General features: G+C 38.6%; 1 protein-coding gene across 5 annotated transcripts in view; it reads right to left on the bottom strand.

Annotated features, from left to right (window-relative positions):
* LOC121319258 (TOX high mobility group box family member 2-like) overlaps positions 1 to 22,187 on the bottom strand; it is a 100,714-nt gene that overhangs the window by 37,529 nt on the left and 40,998 nt on the right. For 4 of the 5 annotated variants that reach the window (XM_041256499.1, XM_041256502.1, XM_041256500.1 and 1 more), the window contains one exon: positions 8,278 to 8,337. The exons of the other annotated variant lie outside the window; for it this stretch is intronic. In XM_041256499.1, coding sequence (XP_041112433.1) covers positions 8,278 to 8,337 — 60 coding nt within the window. The remainder of the gene's footprint in view (positions 1 to 8,277; positions 8,338 to 22,187) is intronic. 5 annotated transcript variants of the gene reach the window in all.

Raw genomic sequence — 22,187 nt, 5'->3', positions numbered from 1 at the left:
GACTGTTAATTACAACACTGTTTCACAAGCTATTGTAAAGTGCTTGAATAACTTTGACATTGATTTTGATGATGTTAGTGCATTTATCTCTATATTTGATGTTAAAAAAAATAATATATAACATATATATATATATATATATATATATATATATATATATATATATATATATATATATATATATGTATGTATGTATGTATGTATGTATGTATGTGATTATATATATATATATATATATATATATATATATATATATATATATATATATATATATATATATATATATCTGTACACATAATTGATAAAATAGTTCAGTGCACATTCCATGAAATACAAATTTTTAACAAGGCCTTAGATATGGCTGCCAAAATAAAAGATTCTCACACCAAATCTTAGTACCTAACAAAGTGCTAAAACAACTGTACTTTCACTATGCTGAACTAAAATTGAATTCTGCATCAGCACAGTGTTATAGGAAAGTAAAAGATTAACCTTCACATAGTTTATTATAGCCCTGGAGACAAATGAGTGGGCAGTTGCCTATGTACAGTATGCAATAAAGTACTGTTGGCAAAGCTTAATACGAAAGACCTAGTGGTATTGGCATTATGTGTGAGCAAAATAACAACATTTAGATTATCGAGGCTCCTGAGTGCTCTCTTTAGATGTTATACTGTATGAGTTTTATTACAATGCAACTGCTGCTATCTTCCAGGATGTCCTTGAAGATGAGATGTAAATCTCAAGGACTTTCGCTGGTTAAATATTTCTAAATAAGTAAATAATTCATATGCTTCTTGCACGGTGCTATTATGAGAACAAAGCAAGAACATTCCGGTTAACATTGTCTTTTCAATAAATCATTTTTCTCTTTAGTTAAGAAGAGAAAAAAAAAAATATAACCCTTTCTGGGCAAAAGCTACGGCTACTGTTTCACTGCCTGTTCTTGAATTTCATCTCCTATGGACTGACCTCAGCTTGTGTTTACTGCACAAAAATACAGATTTGACGAGCAGCATTCTAAAGAATGGGTTCTGGAATAATCAAGACTCATGGTACATTTTGTACAAGTGCAGGTTTGTAAAAGGGAACCTTTTTGAGGCAAGATACAGACCAAGCAACCTGAGTTGGAATGCCTGCTGAAGCATCAGCATAATGCTCAATTGGGGCTCTGTGACTACATCCACTGACTTAGTGAAATTGACTTGTGCAGCTCGAGATACATATCATACAGTAGACTGTTGTTAAAAAACATAAAATATAATATCAAACACATATACATCTTGGGGTTTGCTAGGACACTTAAAAGCGTCTCACAGGTCGCTATTAAAGAATGATTTGCTGGAGAAGACAAATTATTATTGGACAATAGCAGTGTCCACCATTTTGAAGACAGAGTAGATAATCAGCTTCTACTCTACCGCTCACTTCCTGTTTGGCACTAATGCTAGCGATAGAAGATGATTGCTTTAAATGTCAAATTCAAATTGATACAAGTCTCTCGGGCAACAACACTAGAACAGCATGCACTACACTTCCTTGTTCAGTAACAGGATTTCTTTAAAGGAATACTAAATACATGAATACCCCACATCATTGGCAATCATGGATATATGGCATATATATATATATATATATATATATATATATATATATATATATATATATATATATATATATATATATATATATATATATATATCTATCAATTAACTATCCAGACTGCTTGTTAAATATTTTCTATTACAAATCATGAACAAACTATCTGTTTCAGGAGGGAAGAAATAGCTGCTTCTCACACCTAAGTGCACCTCTAATATTTATTTTTACCGGCTTCATTACAATCCAAAATGTAAGACAGTCCCAAAGGTAAAATATGCAGTTGAGATTAAATATATTGCAAATATGAAGCTATAAACTATTCATTGTAAAATAAAAGTATTCACACTTTACACAAATGACTACAGCATGTATGTCTTATGTAAAAATATAATAGTAGTAAACTGAATTTTATATTGTATTGTAATGCATTATGCACTTTTTAATACCAGGAAATGCAATAACCAAAAAGCAGTACCATATTTGAAATGTGTTTAAAATGAAATCCTCTAATCCTAGCTGCATTAATGTAGCCAAGTGAGATGAGTTCAAGTAGCTGCCTTAACAGCATCTGAGTTTAGAGAGTCGCTGTAGAGCTGTAAAAAAGCAAAACATCGCAGACAACCCATGCATTCAAATATCCGTTTAAGGGAGAGCAGCTCATTTGTTTTGTAACTAATACGCACTTATCTGTCTCTCTGAGCAGTTGACATATTATGATTTATAGTCACACCCTGACTTGAATCTAAGTCAAAGTTAGTTATCTGTAATTTCCGCACTCAATGTTATGGATGATTCAAACGCGAGTTTATCTTACATGGCTTCTGGTGCTTCATCTATTTTTCATTTGCTTGACGTTTGCCACAAAGAATAGAAGCTCCCATAATTTATCTTACAGGCCAGACATAAAGCATTAAAGGTCTCATGTTAATTATGAGGATGGGGGCAAATATTGACCAATCAGCTCAGACTTTACCTCCCACACGAGTACAGGGCAGGACTTCATTGGACATGCTTGCTTAACAAACCCTTTCTGTCAACTGTATTAATACATTAGTTAATGAAATGAAATTCTATCCTAGTAGGGTATTGTGGATCCCTCATGTAAGGATTGAATGTGAGGTCTCATACGCTAACTCATCTGCGGAAGTACAGTAGACCACCACTTTTCATAAACATTTTTAGTTTTCATGGTTCATGATATGACAAAGCCATACAAAATAAATGTCCGTCTTTATTATGTACAGGGATTTTGTCAATTGCTAAAAGTCAGGTAAGCCAGTCATGGCATAGGACTGCACCTGACTGGCCATGCTTTCAAATGGTCTACATTTCTGATGATAATAATACTTGATCAGCAAGGTGTTCTAGGCTTCTACCGAGTGTGACATTTGGTTTGATGCCTAATCATTCTCAACCTGACTACCTAAAGGTCAATAATACAACTCTCTGCTGAAGCTTTTAAGTGATAGGATGTAGGCCAACTAAACTGACTTAGAGCACAGCTGGCACAGTAGTACCATGAGCCTCTATCTTCCAACATGTAAGCCAAGGGGACACTAGTCTAAATGTGGCCAATGAGATAGCTTATAATTAAGTCAATGTCAACCAATCAAAATGTAATATATTAAGCACAGGTAACCTGTACAGTAATCACCTGCTTGAATGTTTTTGTTTTATTTGTGTAAATAAACATGTAAATAAAACTAATTGTAAATAGAGAGTAGTTGAAATGTGATTATTGTTATAGTTTAAAAAAAATAAAAAAATAAAATAAAAAATTATTATTATTCTGAACAGAATTCTGAATTACGCTTCAGCATCGATACCAAACTGGCTTTTTTGTTGTAACTTTCAACATTAGACTATAATGCCAACACAACATTATGTTTAAAATGGCTCATAATAATTTTATCAAGGAATATCATATTAATAATATTGTGGACTTTAATTGATAACAATGCATTTTTGCCATGAAGGATATGTAAGTTCGTCACAGTTCTGTGTGGACTCGGCGTGAGGTGGTTCAATGCACCCTCTTCATGCCAGTGGGAGTCAGGAACAGGCTGGTGGGCAAGGTTTTGGTTATTTTTGTGGCTCAAGGGAAGGGGCTGGGGAGTTTAGATAAGGGTATGTTTGGAGTGGATTTGCAGGTTTGCTACCCAGGGCAATGTTGTTTTGTAAATGGAAGTCGTTGGATAGTTCTTGCAATGTCAAGACCACAGAGCCCGTCTGCTTTAAAACTTTGTAGCTTGTGTGTTGAATAGCTTATTTTTAAAGACATTGAGGAAGACCAGTCGAAACTTTTGTCTTTTAATTTTAGTTTCTTTTAATATTTCTAAATTCAACACCACTCAGTGTTTAATAGTTATGGATGAACAGCTTGAACACATTTTCTCAGGCACCTCAAACGGAACTCACACTGTATGTGTTATCACACACACAGCATGTTACAATGCTCTCTAGTATTAGCGTTTAAATTTTGATATCGGATACATTTTTTTTTCTCTTTTTTGCAACAAGGTACCTGGAAAGTCCCAAAACTTGTAAATAATTATAAAGCCACAGCAGACTTTAAAAATCTGGTATCTATTTAAATGCTCACTCCTAAGCAAGGCATTAATTACCTCAAAAGGCTGAACGAACACATTGGAAAGGTCCCAGGAAGACTAGCTAAGTATCAGAATCCCAAGAACTTAATAAAATGACAAGGTCAATGCCGACTTCCTTTTCAGAGTGTAAATATAACAGCCTATGGAGTCAGGCAATGTGGCCTAAAGCTTAACCCATATAAAAAATATAAAAAATACTAAAGTTTTATACAGTAGTGGCCAAAACGCTATAGAGTAACAATTTAAATAACAATATATAAATAATAACATTTTAATAACAATTTAGAAAAAAAAAAGTATATTAACAAAAGGGTACAAGACTGAATAAACTTGAGGGTTCATAACCCTATTGATGAGACCAGCTTCTCCAGTTCTCCAGAATTGGGGTGGATCCCTGATACATTGGTATCCAGGGTAACGCATGAGTAACATTTGTCCCAAAGGAAGTCCTACAGTAGAATGCCGGTTCAGCAGATTTCAGTTCAGTTCTGGTGTCAGTTTCTTCAAAACACATTTGTAAAAAATCTTCTACAAGTCCATCTTGTGGTTCAGTCCAAGGGCTCTGCCTCTTTGTTGTTTTATAAATATTAGATGGATTTCGAAAGTGCATCATCAGCCAGCAGTCAAAATGTCATACGCTTTATCCATTCCTGTTTTTCTAAAAGCCTTTTACGTCCAACAAGAGCTTTTCTTCCAGCAGATAAAACAACAATAGCCCCTCTGAACAACACCCCATTGTGATCTCTCTCCCTCGCTCAGCCACTGTACACACTTCACTCATCTCCAAGGTCAAAAGGTCACCTTCATTTGATCAGATGTCAGCTCAGATTAAAATCAGGGTCTTTGTGAGATGTCATATTTCATTATGCATTTGACTCATTTCTGTGGTCAAAGGGTGACTGATTTGATTGGATGACAGAAATTATATAATTTGTGTTTAACCCCAGGAGCTATGAGTTCTGAGTGGTGTACTAATGTATTTTGTAAAGGCACAGATGTCCTTCGTGACTAATTTGAAATGGCACCACTGCAGTGCCACATAAGCCCTCTATTGTACACCATACTGGGTTACACGGAGGCTTTATCTCATAATAAATACAACCTTCCCAGCCGAATGACACTTGGATTCAACTTAAAAAAAAAGGATGTGCACCGCAGTACAGCTGCCTGTGCTAACTGGTCATTATTGATGCACACTGGAGTGGAACAAAATGCAGTCAAATGTTTTGAATTAATCCGAAGTCTGACTTGAGCTTATATATAATGCAAATCAAAAAGTATTACATATTCTAAGTTATTATTGAATTATTACATTTCTGAGGTAAAGCAAAAAGGTAGTCTTTTTTTAGTTGCTTTGGTCACGCATAACTATACAATAACGATACAATAAGATATGTGTCAGGATGCAGCATCTATCACTGATGCAGCAGAAAGAAAAAAAAAAAAAACATACTAACAACACATTTCCCCTCCATGTTCAAACTGAGATACACTTAGTTCATCCTTGTTTGTACTTATTTAGTTATTATTTCCCTGTGAAGTGTAGTAAAGAAGACTTTGTATCCTACTTTGGCAGTTGTCTTTGTCAGTCTGGCAGCAAAGGGGTAATCACAAGTAGCTTTACAACTTTATCGGTGTGTAAATAAAAGGATGATTTATTACACACATTTTAAGATGCCAATGACCATTGATTTAGGTGATACCCATATTGCTTTCCATTCAAGTACATCAGACGGACGCATTTCCATATATTCACGTGTTGCAGTGGTACTTATTCTCAAGCAAGTCATTGCACTTATAAACTAGCCTTTTCTGCTTCAAGTGTACACTTCCTTTGTGATCTCAGATCGGTCTACATATTAAGCAAGTGCTGACACTTAAATAAATCACATCAGTTGTCACTCAACTTCCTCATTTGTACCGTCTCACTTTAACGCATACCTTGCCCTCATTCAGTCACTATGACATGACAGTGCAAGATGCTTTTGAACTCCCTAGATCAGAAACAGGGGCATTATAAACTTATAACCATCGGAATGGACAGAGAGAGATAGGTCCTTTATAAATACATTAAAATTCACTCCGAAGCAAGCCATTCATTACATGAAAAGGCTGAAAGTACACATTGGCAAGGTTCCAGGATTACTAGCTATAGAGTACTATTGTAATATATATTATTCCACACAGAAAACAGTAGTAAAATATAGTGATTTGGACAAAGTGTTACATTAAAATGAATAACAAATGTCATGTGTAGACATTCTGCGCTGGTAGTAAATGGATATAATGTGGGGTTCCACAGAACCCATCACACAGCTAGCCTTAATAAAATAAAGAGCTGATTATCTATTCAGTGATACCAAGAAATTCAGTCATTCTCAATATCATTTGCTACTTCCAAACTTTTAGGTAATAGTGGCATGTATGGAAATATGCATCTGTGTTTCCACTAGATCCCCAAAACCATACGAGAGTTCAAATGTACACACGTGGTGAGAGTCAAACAGACGCAGCAGTCGTCCCTATTAACATGCCAAACTCAGTCAACCTTTTTTTAACAAGTCTGGTCTGAGATCTCCCTTTGAGTTTTTCGGTCAAGGCCATTTGCTGTTGAAAAGGTTTAGCTGCATTGCTCTGGCCTGTCGAGAGACCACAAGTAAACTGCAAGCTTTATATACTGTCCCTGGGTGTACTGGGGGGATTGAAGGGTTTGCACACGATACACATTTGTTTTAACAACTTAAGGGTAGCAGTACATATAGTTTCACCTCTTTCAACGGACAAAGCTAATGTTTAAGCAGAAATGGTGCATTAGAAGTGTGATAAAATGCAAAGTAATTAAACAGCAATCACACAGTAATTGCCTTGTTCCTTTAAAATGCATTAGTACATACATAATGAAAGGTGTATATATGATGGGACTGTAACACAGTGTTGCCTGCTTTTCTTACAACACAGATCTTAACTGCCTGAGTGTTATTTTTTCACTTGCTTAGAAAGACTTGAACAGAATGCAAACAAAATGGTCTGGGATTCATTAATTTGCCTTATTATCAAAGCAAAGAGATGTCAGGGGTGGACATCTTATAAATGAAGTGGCTTTTATCCCGGGGCTATATTGTTACTTATTGGATTGTTTCTTTCTCTATCTGTATTTGAATGAGGAAACAATTGGAAAAAAGAAAAAAAGGGTCAGACTGAGTGAAGGAAAAGGGCTCTGTTAATTGAAGCGCAAATGTTAAAGAGAAATCTTCATTTTGCAATACGCATATTTTTCAAATGCCTACTTCCTCTAATGAGCCATTATTTATTTAAATGATCAATACTCACTTTATTCTTATTAGCGCCCTAACAGCCGATATTCCAGGGCTCTGAGATAGATGCTACGTGGAAGAAATGCTGCCTGTACTGAGAGTACGACAAGCTCTGGTGTAATTAATGGAACCACCGTTACTGAATTCTGAGTGCTCTTTCAATGTAATACACACTTTTACCCAAATGGGCTGTCCTTCACATGACTGAATATATGCAAATAGATCAACATACAATTAACAGTCATACATGGTCATACACATGTTGCAGTAATTTGTGAAAAACTGATGGAAGCTTCTTATGATGCATTTTCCTAACTGGTTAAAAACATTCCCATTACTTTTAGGCATTTAAATGTGACTCAACCTAAAGTTTTGAACTTAAAGCAAATTAAATGTAAACTAACACCCTTATTTCTACTGCAGGTCAGTTTCAGTCATGATAGGCTAGACAGAGGATCTGATACAGCAGATGTTTCATATAATTGCAAATTACTCCTGTCTCAAAAGAAATGACGTTGTGGACTTTTGTATCCCCATTGAATAAGCAACCTGACCACCCACGGTGACCCTAAACCCCATTAAAAGTGTGACGGCACCTGTAGCACTGGTTTACAGCATGCGATACAGCAGCCCTTCAAAAAGTACTGAGACACAATTGTGAATGCGGGTTTCAAGAATGATGTTGTATTATTATTCTACAACACTGTTCACAAAACTGTTTTAAAATACCTTTTGGAAGTTGTATCACTCACCTGATTGGGAGAAAGAAACTCCTGGTTATTTTCATTCAAGTACATGTTGTCACCATCAAACTGAAAATAGAAAAAAACAAGAATGACATTCAGTGGATAGGGTAAAAAAAAAAAAGAAAAAAAGAGACTAAGCATGAACCCAATTACTTTTGTCTCATCATTTCAACCTCAAATGCTCTTATAGATGTCAGTAATTATAGTTCATTAGAATGAGATCTAATTAGGTTGGTCAGGTCAGAGAGTGAACAGTAGTTTTCCCAACACGGAGGCACTGGGGGCGATGGTACCATGTCTTTCACATGAGCAGGCGCTAAGGCTAGCTAAGCTGGAGCATTAATCCTGCCAGGGTCTGCTTTACAGCCCCTGAAGGTGGAATAAGGCAAGAGGACTGAGCAGTTATAACACTTTCACACACTGACTGACAAACAGAACAGCAGTGACTAAACTTACAGCCTGGGTTGAGAAAACACGAGGGACAATCAGTTCTTCTGTATGTGTGACAGAGAGTGCAGCATGTAGGTGTTGAGGGCAGCTGTGACATTCTGGGCTCAATTCAGGTCAGGCTTCCCAATCCCAGAAGCCCCTGCATGTTTTAGTCTGCACAACATCATTTACTGTATAAACAAGTGCACCAAGTATGTATCGTTCAAAGAAAACAACAAAGTAAAGTCTAAATATATGAACTAAACTAAAGCTACCACACTACAATGCATTTCACTGCCATGAGACACAGAAATGTGAGGTATTTCTTGGGATAATTACGCTCAAGCTGTAATACTGGACTTGAAATGTTTAATACTCCCTGGTGACAGGTGAACAGGTGCAGTTTGACTCCATTTACTATTGCAGTGATTCACTGCGATAGGCAGTTTTGTAATGTGAACAAACAGTGGGAGGAGATCAACAGAATTCAATTCAAAGAAGCTAGCTTGCGAGCTAGGTGGCTGTGATGAGTCAAAGGGGTTTCGGTCTGCAATTCAGCCTCCCAACAGTAGAAGGCATCAAACCAACTCGGGACTTCCCTTACCAAGGTCTTGTGACCATGACAAAAGTCATCTTTTTGAGGGGCGGCACCTTGGTGAGGGGCGGAAGTACGAGTATGTAAATTCCAGCCACTGGAGTCAAGTGAAGTTAAGGATACCTGTCAGTCTGGGATTGGTGATCCACTGACTACCGGGGCGGGGTTTGCATACAAAAGGGAACGTGCTACTGTGTTCGGGGTTGGTCCTGAGCAATAGAGGCGGGGAAAAAAAGGCTGGAGGGAAGTACGTGCGGGGTGGACTGTGTTATTTACTTTTAATTACGGACGGAGGCCTTACTAACTTTGCTCTTTTCTATTTTTATTCCTTTTTGCTTCATTTTTGGATTGAGCAGATCACGAAGAGGATTAAGAGGCTTCCGTTCCTTTATTTTTGATTACTCCAGCACTCCCTCCCTCACATCCTTCTTTATTGTTTTTTTTCTTTTCCGTGTAATATTAAATAAAATTTTTATTTTTTTTACACGTAAATCGCTGTCTGGAAAATCCATTTTTACTCACACTCCTCACACGTGGTGTTAGCAGTGGGATACGGATCCAGCTACAGTCTTGGCGATGTTTAGGGAGCAGGAGGAGAAGCGAGAGGAGAGGGAAGCACGGCGCCAGGAACAGCTCGCCCAGTTCTTTGGTCAGCTGGTAGAGAAAATCTCGACACCAGCGGCGGAAACAGCGGTTGGCTGGAAGTTTTCTTCACAACCAAAGTTACAGAAGATGACTCCGGAAGATGAGCCTGAGGCGTTCTTGGTCACCTTTAAGAGAGTGGCAGAAGCAGCAGGGTGGCCCAAGGAACACTGGGCCATGAAATTGGCACCCTGTTTGACAGGAGAAGCGCAAGCAGCGTACAGAGCATTAATGGCCTCGGAGGCTGCGGATTATACAAAAGTAAAAGAAGCCATTCTCTCACGCCTCGGGATCACGGAAGAAACATACCGGCGCCGTTTCCGGGAATACCAGCTGTCCAAGGGGGTGCGGCCCCGGGTTGCGGGACAGTATCTCCTAGATCAGTGCGCCCGGTGGCTGCAACCGGAAGAACACACACCCCAAGAACTGGTGCAGAAGATCGCCATAGAGCAGTTCACATCCATACTACCGCCAGGAAATCGGGAGTGGGTTAAAAGGAATCAACCTACCACTCTCGAGAAGGCCATCATCCTGGCGGAGGCATATGAGGATGCGAATGAAGGCGCCGCCTCTGACCCCACTCCTGCGCCTAAACTAACCAGGACCAACCCATCAGTGAAGCCCAGAGGAGGTAACCAGACCTTCAGACCATGGAGGTCGAGGTTAGCCCCATGTTGGGCGAGAGAAAAACCCCCTAACTTGTCGGTCACTGACTCACAGGACAAGCAAACTCCGTTGGTGCCTTCTACCCCAGTTTGTTACCGATGCAATGAGCCCGGACATATAGCCAGGGACTGTCCGACGATGGAGGTAGACCTGGCAAGAAGATCCTGGTCAGCAGTAACAGGTAAGAACACTGGGGAATGTCGGGAGGGCCCTTATCAATTAAGAGTACAGGTCGGGGATAAGAGTACTAATGCATTTGCAGACTCTGGGTGTGTACAAACATTGATTCGACAAGCTCTTTTGGAGGGGGTAACCTGGGAGCCACAGGGTAAAGTGGCTATCTCATGTATCCATGGAGAAACTTGGGTTTATCCCACCACTAAAGTTAGACTTACTGTTGATGGTTACTCAGCTTACGTTAAAGTGGCTGTAGCGCAATGTTTACCATACCCTGTTCTCCTGGGAAGAGACTGGCCGTTTTTTGATCATATTTTAGGTCGGGAAATGGTCTTAGTTTCTACCAGGGGACAATCTAAGCAACGGGAGAAAACAATTGGCGAGATTTTCCCGTTACAATCCGACCTGTTTAACCCTAAAATCCGCCTGAGAAAAACAAAGAGAGAGCGCAGGGTGGAAAAATATGAGGGAACTCTGAGACGACAAGGGGAGGGGTCTGACTCAAAGGTAAACCAATCTTGTAAACGGCAGGGTAAAGGAGTAGGTGTTCAGTGTGACCGGGGCTGCGAGGTTACTGATGTGGAAGGTCACATAATAAAAGACACTCCTCTCACCGTACCTAATCATTGGGACTGAGATATTGACCTGGGCTATGAACAACAAAATGATCCCACGTTACAGTATGCTTGGAAACAGGTTAGATATGTTGAGGGGAAGGATATGCAGGAAGGACAACCAGTGGTATTTCCGCATTTTTCTGTATCTGGGCACTTATTATATAGAATAACCTGGGCTCCCGGGATGGGACAGCTCGTAAAACAGTTATTGGTTCCTAGGCCTTTTCAGTCAGAAGTCATGAGATTGGCGCATGACATTCCATTTTCAGGTCATTTAGGAACTGAAAAGACTCAGGAACGAATTCTGGCCCGTTTTTTTTTGGCCAGGGGTTTATGGTCTTGTGCGAAAGTATGTATCTGAGTGTCCGGAATGTCAATTAGCTGCCCCTAAGTTAGTTCGCCCCGCACCTCTGGTCTCACTGCCAATTATTGGAGTACCGTTTGAGAGGATTGGTGTAGATTTAGTAGGCCCTCTGGAGGGAGCAGAGTCAGGATATCGGTATATTTTGGTAGTAGTGGACTACGCAACACGATATCCAGAAGCTGTTCCCTTACGTTCTATGAGTGCAGAAGTAGTAGCAAATGAATTGGTTAAAATATTTTCTAGGGTGGGAATCCTGAAAGAAATTCTCACTGATCAGGGCACTAATTTTCTGTCTGGCTGTATTCAGCAATTATACAAATTATTGAAAATCTGTTCAATTCTAACCTCAGTTTTTCATCCTCAAACGGATGGGCTTGTTGAACGATTTAATCAGACTTTAAAAAGTATGTTGCGCCGCGTTGTAGATCAGGAGAAACGTAATCGGGCTAAACTGCTTCCCTACTTGCTCTTTGCAGTTCGTGAGGTACCACAATAGGGTTCTCTCCGTTTGAGCTCTTGTACGGTCGGCAGCCGCGGGGTATCTTGGATCTCATAAGAGAAGGCTGGGAAGAACAGTCAAAAGACTCTAAAAATATAGTGAAATATGTATTACAGCTACACGATCGCTTAGAATTAGTCGGTCAATTGGCATATGACAATCTCAAAGTGGCACAGCAGAAGCAGCAGCAAAGCTACAATAAAAATGCAAGAATTCGGAACTTTCGACCTGGAGACAAAGTGTTGTTGTTGCTTCCCTCATCAGAATCTAAGTTGTTTGCTAAATGGCAGGGTCCCTTTGAGGTCATTCGAGCAATTGGATGAGTTAATTATGAGATTCGACAGCCTGGGCGTCGGAAGGAAAATCAAATTTATCATGTTAATCTCCTCAAACCGTGGAAAGAACGGGAGGTCCATTTTATATCTCTTGAACAGGAGGGAGAGGACTATGGACCCTAAATTGAGCCAGTATCAGCAGCTGGGGTTCCGATGGGGGAACAATTAACTCCTGATCAACGCAAAGAGGTAAGCAATTTAATCAAAATGTTTGGTGATGTGTTTTCTAACGTGTTTGAACACGCGGTTATCACTCCGCCAGGTCTGAGAGTTAGACAGAGACCGTATCGCATTCCAGAAAGTCGGAGAGATTCTGTCCGGAGGGAGGTGGAGTGTATGTTGAAACTTGGGATAATTGAACCTTCCCGAAGTGAGTGGTGTAGTCCAATTGTACCAATAGACAAACCAGATGGGTCACTACGGTTATGTATAGACTTTAGGAGGGTGAATGCTATCTCTAAGTTTGATGCATATCCCATGCCTCGGGTAGATAAACTCTTACACAGGCTGGGGCGAGCTCGGTTTATTTCAACTTTGGATCTGACGAAAGGATACTGGCAAATTCCATTAGCAAAAGCCTCTCGTGAGAAAACGGCATTCTCAACCCCAGATGGTCTTTTTCAATTTTGTACTATGCCATTCGGACTTCATGGAGCTCCCGCAACTTTCCAGAGACTGATGGACATGGTATTACAACCTCATCGAGAGTATGCAGTTGCATATATCGATGATGTAGTCATATACAGTTCTTCCTGGAAAGAACATTTGAGTAGATTAAAAGCCGTCCTACAGTCTCTGAGGAAGGCGGGGCTCACAGCGAACATGGCAAAGTGCGCTATTGGAGAAGAAGAAACAAAATATTTAGGTTTCATAATACTAAGGGTAGAGTGAAATCGTTGGTTTCAAAAGTCCAGGCTTTGTTGGATTCACCGGTACCTACCACAAAAACCCAGGTGAGATCATTGTTGGGATTGGCTGGTTATTACCGCCGCTTTATTCCACACTTTTCCACTATAGCCGCCCCTCTCACTGATCTCACTAAAAAGAACACTCCAAATAAAATTAAGTGGAATGCAGAGTGTCAGATGGATTTTAAGTCTTTTAAAACTAACTTGAGTCAGGCCCCAGCATTAGTATGCCTGGATTTCAGACGAGAGTTCATCCTTCAGACCGATGCATCGCAGACTGGTCTGGGGGCGGTTCTGTCCCAGGAAAAAAATGGTATAGAACACCCAATACTATATATTAGTCGGAAGTTACTGCCGAGAGAACAAAGGTACTCTGTGGTAGAAAAAGAATGCCTGGCAGTAAAATGGGCGGTGGCGTCCTTAAAATACTATCTTCTGGGACGACCCTTTGTACTCATCACAGATCACGCCCCTTTAAAGTGGTTAGACACAATGAAGGATTCCAACCCTTCGCCTTTCAAATAAGGCATCGTGCAAGTAAGTTACATCAAAACACTGATTTTTTTTCCCGGGAGGGAGGGAAAAGGAGGGGTTAGAGGTTTTCGAGTGTTCCTTCAGCTCCACTCTGAGGGGTGGGATATGTGATGAGTCAAAGGGGTTTCGGTCTGCAATTCAGCCTCCCAACAGTAGAAGGCATCAAACCAACTCAGGACTTCCCTTACCAAGGTCTTGTGACCATGACAAAAGTCATCTTTTTGAGGGGCGGCACCTTGGTGAGGGGCGGAAGTACGAGTATGTAAATTTCAGCCACTGGAGTCAAGTGAAGTTAAGGATACCTGTCAGTCTGGGATTGGTGATCCACTGACTACCGGGGCGGGGTTTGCATACTAAAGGGAACGTGCTACTGTGTTCGGGGTTGGTCCTGAGGAATAGAGGCGGGGAAAAAAAGGCTGGAGGGAAGTACGTGCGGGGTGGACTGTGTTATTTACTTTTAATTACGGACGGAGGCCTTACTAACTTTGCTCTTTTCTATTTTTATTCCTTTTTGTTTCATTTTTGGATTGAGCAGATCACAAAGAGGATTAAGAGGCTTCCGTTCCTTTATTTTTGATTACTCCAGCACTCCCTCCCTCACATCCTTCTTTATTGTTTTTTTTCTTTTCCGTGTAATATTAAATAATTTTTTTTTTTTTTTACACGTAAATCGCTGTCTGGAAAATCCATTTTTACTCACACGCCTCACAGTGGCGCATCAGGATAATTCATGCCATTCACCTGTGGTGGTCTTGGGTTGAAATCAATGGAGTCCCAAATACTGTAAACCTTACGAAACCACCACACAACGTAGCACAATTGCCAGTCTTGCCTCTGCTTGAGAAAGCACAGAATAACTGCTGAGGTCCCGCAAGAACATTAAGATCAAAAGCACCTAAATTGAAAGCCCTGGTATAATTTGGACAATAGGCAAGGGATTGAAATTGTGTCATAGAAAAGGACAGTGACACAGCCAGTAGCCTCTAGTGGTCAGCATGGGTTATTACAAGTCAGGGTTCATTTTTATGAGAAACACTTTGATTAATATATCCACCTCAGACGCGGTTTACTTTGTGCTTTCATTCTTATAGGCATGTTGGTTCCTGGGAATTTACTGCACAATATCCTAACTGGGATGGGCTCTAATTGGTTCACTCAAAGAGAATAAAAGCTAATACAGAATGCATAAGCAGTGAAAATACAGTACGTACATGCAAATGAAAAGCCAAGTATGCAAGTAACATGCAAAATGTAGGCTACAAATACAACTGATTTGTATATATCTAAATGAAGATTTGTATTCCTTTTCAATTTTTTCAATCTACTAGAGGAAACACATGAAGGTGGACCAGTCAAGTCCCTGTTCTAGAACATTGCTGGGACACTTACAGAACACATCTGTAACAAAGTGAGAAAGGTATTTGTGCCTCTTTTCTATTGTACAGCTGAGCTGTGCCATGGCCGTACCGAGTCCTCACGTAGAGCCTGGGTTGTTTTTCCACTGCAGAGCCGAGCCGTGCTACTGCCGTCACGCAACGAAAGACAGTTGTTATTCATTATTGTTATTAATTAACTCAGTTTGCCAAAAGATGTACAAACAAATGACGTTCAAAAATTAATAGACCAACGGTACAGCTGTATCTTGCTTCGGTATATTTTGTAAATATATTTAGGAATTTCTTTATAATCCATACATGTTTACTGATTGTATCGACTTAATGTTCAATTAGTTCTGTTGAAGGGGAAAAGAGAAGGTTTTAAAAATATGATTTGCCAAAGATATCCCTTTAAAGACAGTTGTTATTTTGTTAGTTGTTTTTTGTTTGGGTGCTTTAAAAAAAAGAAATTGCGCAAGCGTGTGTGTACATATGTACAGTATTTTGATTGACTATATTTTTATATAGTCAAATTATAATTATAAATTAATTTTTATATTTAGAATAGTTTTATTTTCCGCTTTTTTCTTTATATTAATATAATAAAGGTCAAAGATGAGAAATTTGGTAGAATTGTGTGTTTTTGAGTGTGTGAGTTAAGTGTACAGTACCTGCGGTTTATGTCCATTTGTTTCAAATCATCAGAAATTCAGGCATAAACCCTAACAGACCATAAACGGTCGGATGTGCCAGTGGAGGAAGGGTATCAAGAGTGTCTAGGGATGACCAGCGTACACTGTGAAATCACCTCATTTGCATAGGGAATTTAGATAAACAGCCTTCTTCACACATTGCATGCATCTGTTAAGCATTTTATTTAAGGCAAACCAGTAGCTCCAATCTTTTAAACAGATGAAAAGGGGTGTAATTGGCTACATCACACTAATGCCTGATTGTAATTCATTTTTATTTTCTCATGAACAAAAAAAAAAAAAAAGTTATACAAATGTGATGTGGACAGGCTATAAAACATATACATTCTAACACTTGCGGTTTTATAAAATGGTCGTGATTCACATAAAAAAAATGACTTTGAAATAACCCAACCCAACACGTTAAGACACTTCTGAATACATTGTCATTCTGTCACTGTTTTACTGTATTAAACTGCATTTCTTTATTCTCTGTGTCAGCCGAGGTCTCAGTAGAACATTTTGTAAAGTTCAGAGTTGGGCTCATGTTTGTTAAACGCGATTTTGTTTTCAGCAACCTCTGTTTTGCACAACCTGTATGTCAAAAAAAAAATTGAGGTAAGTCCCCTAGATAAATATTTAAAATCAACACAGTTACATTAATAGGATCAGGTCTGCCAGTTGCTTCTGCGAAAGAGACATATAATTACTGGTTATTACTGGCTTGAGACTCGTTGTCCGTCAGTGTACTCTTTGCTCTTCCAGGCATGCAGTGTGGTCATGTCCACAGTAATGGTTTACACTAAATGATGCAACCTAAATGAAAACCAGAAGCTACAGCATTGCAAGTCGTGTCCCCCATGCGATCTATCACTAACAACTTCAAGGGTGACGTCCTAATTAAAAATCTACACAATTCCCTATCGCAGTAAAATAAACGCCAAGGGGAATTCATGAAATGTACAGTGTAAAAAGCTAATATCCTTTTTATGTATTGAGAAGTCTCTGTTAAGTCTGTGTTGCCTTCACTTGAGTTCAGGAGCTGCTCTTCAGTTGTCTGCCATAGATATACAGCATGTTACCTAAGCTCGAGCAGCCAAATTTTTTTATAAAAGTAAGTCAGTTCCATCAGAGACAATCTATAATGAGGGCCTTCTGATTTCCCAACACACAGACAGGAAAGAGAAACGAGGTACCAAAGGATTAAGACCTACTGTACTGTACCTTTCAGAAGAGTGGAACGTGAAAGATCTCACAATAATCATGCATGTCAAATCCCTGCTCGGCTGTTCAAAATCTTTAAAAGATTTGGGTTTGTGGGCTAGAAACGGAACACATGAGCATTAACCATTTAGAGCCCGGGGTTCTTCATTGTTTTTTGTCCTATATTTATAAAGCATGTTTATTGTTTTACACATCTGTTTTACATAGCATGTTTATTGTTAAACACGTGAAAGTCTTCAGTTCCTTCAGTCACAGATACGCACTAGACATGCAGTATCTGCATTAAGCCGCATCTTACTAAAACACTGTTTTTAACTGAAATAAATGTGCTTGATGAATACAACTTTAGGTATCTACTATAGAAAGCAAGAACATATTAAACCGAAATAACTTAAATGTGCTATAATGTTATCAAGTCGATGTAAATTAAAAGTATGAATAAAAACTGCAGAGAGAAACACAGAGGGGCAGTTGACATGTTTAATAGGAATCATATCTAAAATAGGTATGACAATCTGAGAAACACACTGCAGTGATAACAAAGAGCCGTTTGTTCACAACTGACGCACATTTGACACCATAGAGCACACTTGGTTTTTGAAAAAATAAAAGTAGAGAGCTAAATATATAAATAGACTCTGTTTGCATAAAGCTGAAGCCAAGGGTGGTTTCACTGTGGCATGCTCACATTGAGATTCTAGTTTCAGATACACAAACAGCTCTCTCCCGGCACTATAACACCATACACTACTGAAGCCTAGCCTCTAAGCTTTTCTTTGAGGCAAAGGAAAAATTGGAATTGCTGTGATGATGGAACATCACTGGGGTGATAATCAGCGGCTAACAATCAAACAAACAAATAAATAAATAAATACAATTTACATACTTTGCATGAACTAAGGGCATTTTTGGTGAAAAAAAGTATGCAAAATGTAATGTACAGTTCTATTTACAAAGAACTATTTATTTATAGAACTATGCCTATAAATGTTTTAAAAGGGTATCGAATAAACTCCAAAACGTGTTTAAAACTTGCAAAACTGTTTTTTTTTTAAATAAAAATTCAAATTAAAGTAAAGAATATTGCACATTGCTGTTAAAAGACTGAGAACATGTTAAAAACATGAGATTGATTAAAATCTCCTTAACATAACGTTGTGCTTTTCAATAATGGTCTGTGTTAACTAGGAAACAATCCTATGCATATCTATGGAACACAGACAAACACAGTCTACAGGTTCATGTGTAATGAAGTAGCTTTTGTTGTGTTTTTTTATCTTTCAGATTCAAAGTCACTGGTAGTTCTATTCTATCTTTATATGTCGGCAGACACCTGTTGCTACTTTTGAGGTAAAAAAAGTGTGAAGAAGTTGTTCAACGGAAGAGGAAAGAAAGAGAGACCACACTAACTCGAAAAACAAAGTCAATAAATACAGTACAGCTTTTAAAATGAAAGACTTTAGCCAGGGTAAACCTATTTCAACTTCTTACTGACCCTCATGGGTTACTGTTTTTAATGTGAAGTACTTACTCAGAGTTGCTGTAAAAAAAAATTAAAAAATTAATAATAACGATTTTTGAACTGAACATTACTGACTGAGAAGACTGTAGGTAACGGTTTACAGCCTCCAAACATATTAGGAGGTCCATGGTTTCGAACACAGGTGCTTTAAAGAAGCAAGAAACAGGCCTGGCAACCCCAATCACATATACCCCCCTATCCCCACCTCCTACCCAGGCCTGTGCACTATTAGCATTCCCATTATTCTATATTCACAGCAACAGTATCTTTCATCCACGCTCCTTTTAAGAATCCCTGGCATTCAAGCAGCCTTCTTCTATTCCAAATCTAATTGCACATTCCTCACAGACAAGGGCTCATTAGGCCTTAATTACACACATGTTGTTTTCTACAAACATCTCCATTTGGATTGCTCTGCATTATAATTGTTCAGAGGGGACTGCAGTTTGAGATTACACACATTGTCGTGATGGCAGAAGCTGGCAAGAACTAGGTCATGCCTTGAGATAAACAAGCCGCATTTTTACAATAATATACCCACAGAGTGGAAGTAATACTAACTACTAAGTGAATCTGGGACTCATGCAATATTTAAGGTGCGCTGATAGACAGTAGGTCTTTCAGAACCATTTCCTTGTCAGCTTTGCATTTGTTGGTATAAAATTGAAAACCACAGATAAAATGACTAGGCACAGTTTAAAAGGACAGTCACGTGGACAGATCTCCACAACACACAGTGGCTTATGGGTTGCACTAGATCTTTTTCCTCACTTCAGGGTGCCGTGGACAAAAGAGGGGAATAAGGCTCCAACCTTTAAGAAGGTTCCAGTGTTCTTCTGAGATAGTGGTTTGGACGTTTAGCCTTATTGCAGGGCAGCCCAAAAGCAGTATAGGGACTGCAGTATTATACAAAGTACACTAATACACAACTTGCAGTATGAGTGCCAAGATGGTTTCTATACTATCATTTCTATTTCATATTAACTATCTTTTTGGGAGCCAAAAAATTGTTTCCAATAATTTCATTTGATTGAATTGACACAGAATCCCAATACTCTTTTTTTAGATATTGTGCTTTTTTAATTCGGTGTGCTGCACTCTCAACCTATCAACGTAGCGTAACAAATGTATTTAGTCTTTAAACTGGAGAGCTAGCCCCAATATTCTTTTTGTCTGGCTCACATTTGGCCTGTAATGTATGCATTAGGTATATGAATTAATTATTTCCTTATGACTACTACTTCCGTTTTATAAAAAATAATCTCATGTACCAGAAGTAATAGTCACTCCTCAGTGGTTCTGTGCAAAATGGTACTCATGAAATATTTATGTCACACAAACAAAGGCATTTTTTTCCCCTTGGTTTCTTTATTTTTAGCTATTCATTCCAGGCTTTAATTTTGACCTGACATAATCAAAACTTTATCATACAAGAACCGTGCATTTCTAAGCTGTTAAAACTGAGGTTTTTAAAGGCGCATTTTGCAGTTTGAACTGTGAAACACAAGCTAACACCCCCATAGACCACTATAAAATAGTTGTTGAGCGGTTCCTATGTTCAAGTATGTCAGTCTGGTTTCTTATTGTATTCTGCTATTACTGTATCTCCATTTGCACCATGAACCCAGTCTGTATAACATTCCAATATCAAACTGGGACAACCTGCTGCCAGGTCCATCTACAGTCTACAAACCTGCATTACACAAATCACTACTGTTTATATCTCATATTCACAAATTATCTGACAGTCTTCCATTCTGTTAACATTTATGTTGAGGTTCAACACAATCACATTCATTAAGTTCCTCTGTCAAAGTGATTTTAGTGACTGATTTCTGCCAGCTTATTGTTGCTGAAATATTTGTATGTCTTTTGTCATTATCTGTGCTCCTAAAAGCATATCACTACCTCATCATCCCCTGTATAATAGAGCCAGTTCTTTGTAAACAATAATAATATTGATTACGTTTAAAAAGAAACAGAAGCTGCAATGTGTGAAACATGCAGCAATAACTGATATTAAAAATGCTGTAAAATTACAGCACAATACAGTGTGAATGAGCTTGAGGTAACTCCCCCATATTAAGTCACACCTTCTGCACAAACTGCCAGCCACAAGGTACAAGAACGTGCCTCTAAACCATACTGAGAAGACACTTCCTATTAAATATCAGGCTGGGCACCCAGCATATTTGCACATCTCAAACTGCTTTGTCAGGTTTGCTGGGAAGAAAATATGTGGAAAACTGCAAATAGCATATTTTAGGACTTATGCAAAACAAACACAGACTACTTATAATTAACCCTCTTGATTCTTATACTGCAGCTATTCAAGCAGCAACTGTGAACACCTTTGCAAAGCTGCATGATTCGAGTGAGGTTATTCTGGCAGGAAAGCGGATGCAGAAAAGAACCCACTTTTAACTGAATATGGTAAACACAGATAAAGCGATAAGAGCCAGAGAGAATGTAACAGGGCTACGAGTTACTGTGCATTGCCTCTGCTCACCACAGCATCTGATAACAGCAATGGAAAAAAGATCTGGTTTCCTCTAGCATATAATTGGTTATCTTAATGCAATCTACAGTTCTGTTGCTTTCTTCACAGAATAAAAAAAGTGTGCAGTTCAGTTATATGAAACAGTGTCAAATATAAATCATTACAGTAAAGGTAGCAGACATGTTTATTGTTATCTTTTTTTAGAAAGCTTTGTGTTTCTGGCATGTGATTATAAAACAGTTCAACGGCTGTATGACATTGCAGCCAAAAAACAAGTTAAAAACTAAAGAAGATACAGAGGTGTCGTGTTTTTGCAGCTTGCAATTATACAAAATAAACAACTTTTCAAGGGGTTGTCAGGTAGATAATTGTGTTGAACAGTACTGTTTGTTTCCATTTTACTTTTCACTTCGCAATTCAGTTAAATCTTGGGTTTGAAGTTCTAAGCAATAATGGAAAAGCGGGAGTTTTACTGTTTACAGTAACTTTACAAACCCATGTTGGATTTCATTGTATATATAGGACTGCACCTGTTATGACAGAACCTCTTAGACCAGGCTGGAAGAATAAATAAATACAATGCAGCAGAGCAATTCAGCTGGTGTGTGAATTAACCACAAGTTATTGAAAGCTATACATTTTAGCGGATTTGGCATTTATTTTCTGGGAAATATACTGGTCAGTTTCGATGCTACAGTTGAAGCCTCTTTAGCAAATTCCCCTGAATTCAACTCAGAAAGAAAGGCTCAATGGGAGTGCATACTTTAGATGTCAATGAACAATGAATGTCAATCTAAGCTTGCTGAAGCAGCTAAAAAAAAAATACAACTAAAAAT

Source organism: Polyodon spathula, chromosome 8 (assembly GCF_017654505.1).
Source record: "Polyodon spathula isolate WHYD16114869_AA chromosome 8, ASM1765450v1, whole genome shotgun sequence".
NCBI lineage: Eukaryota > Metazoa > Chordata > Actinopteri > Acipenseriformes > Polyodontidae > Polyodon > Polyodon spathula.
Note: the sequence above shows the minus strand (reverse complement) of the source record. Positions and strands in the feature narration are given on the sequence as shown.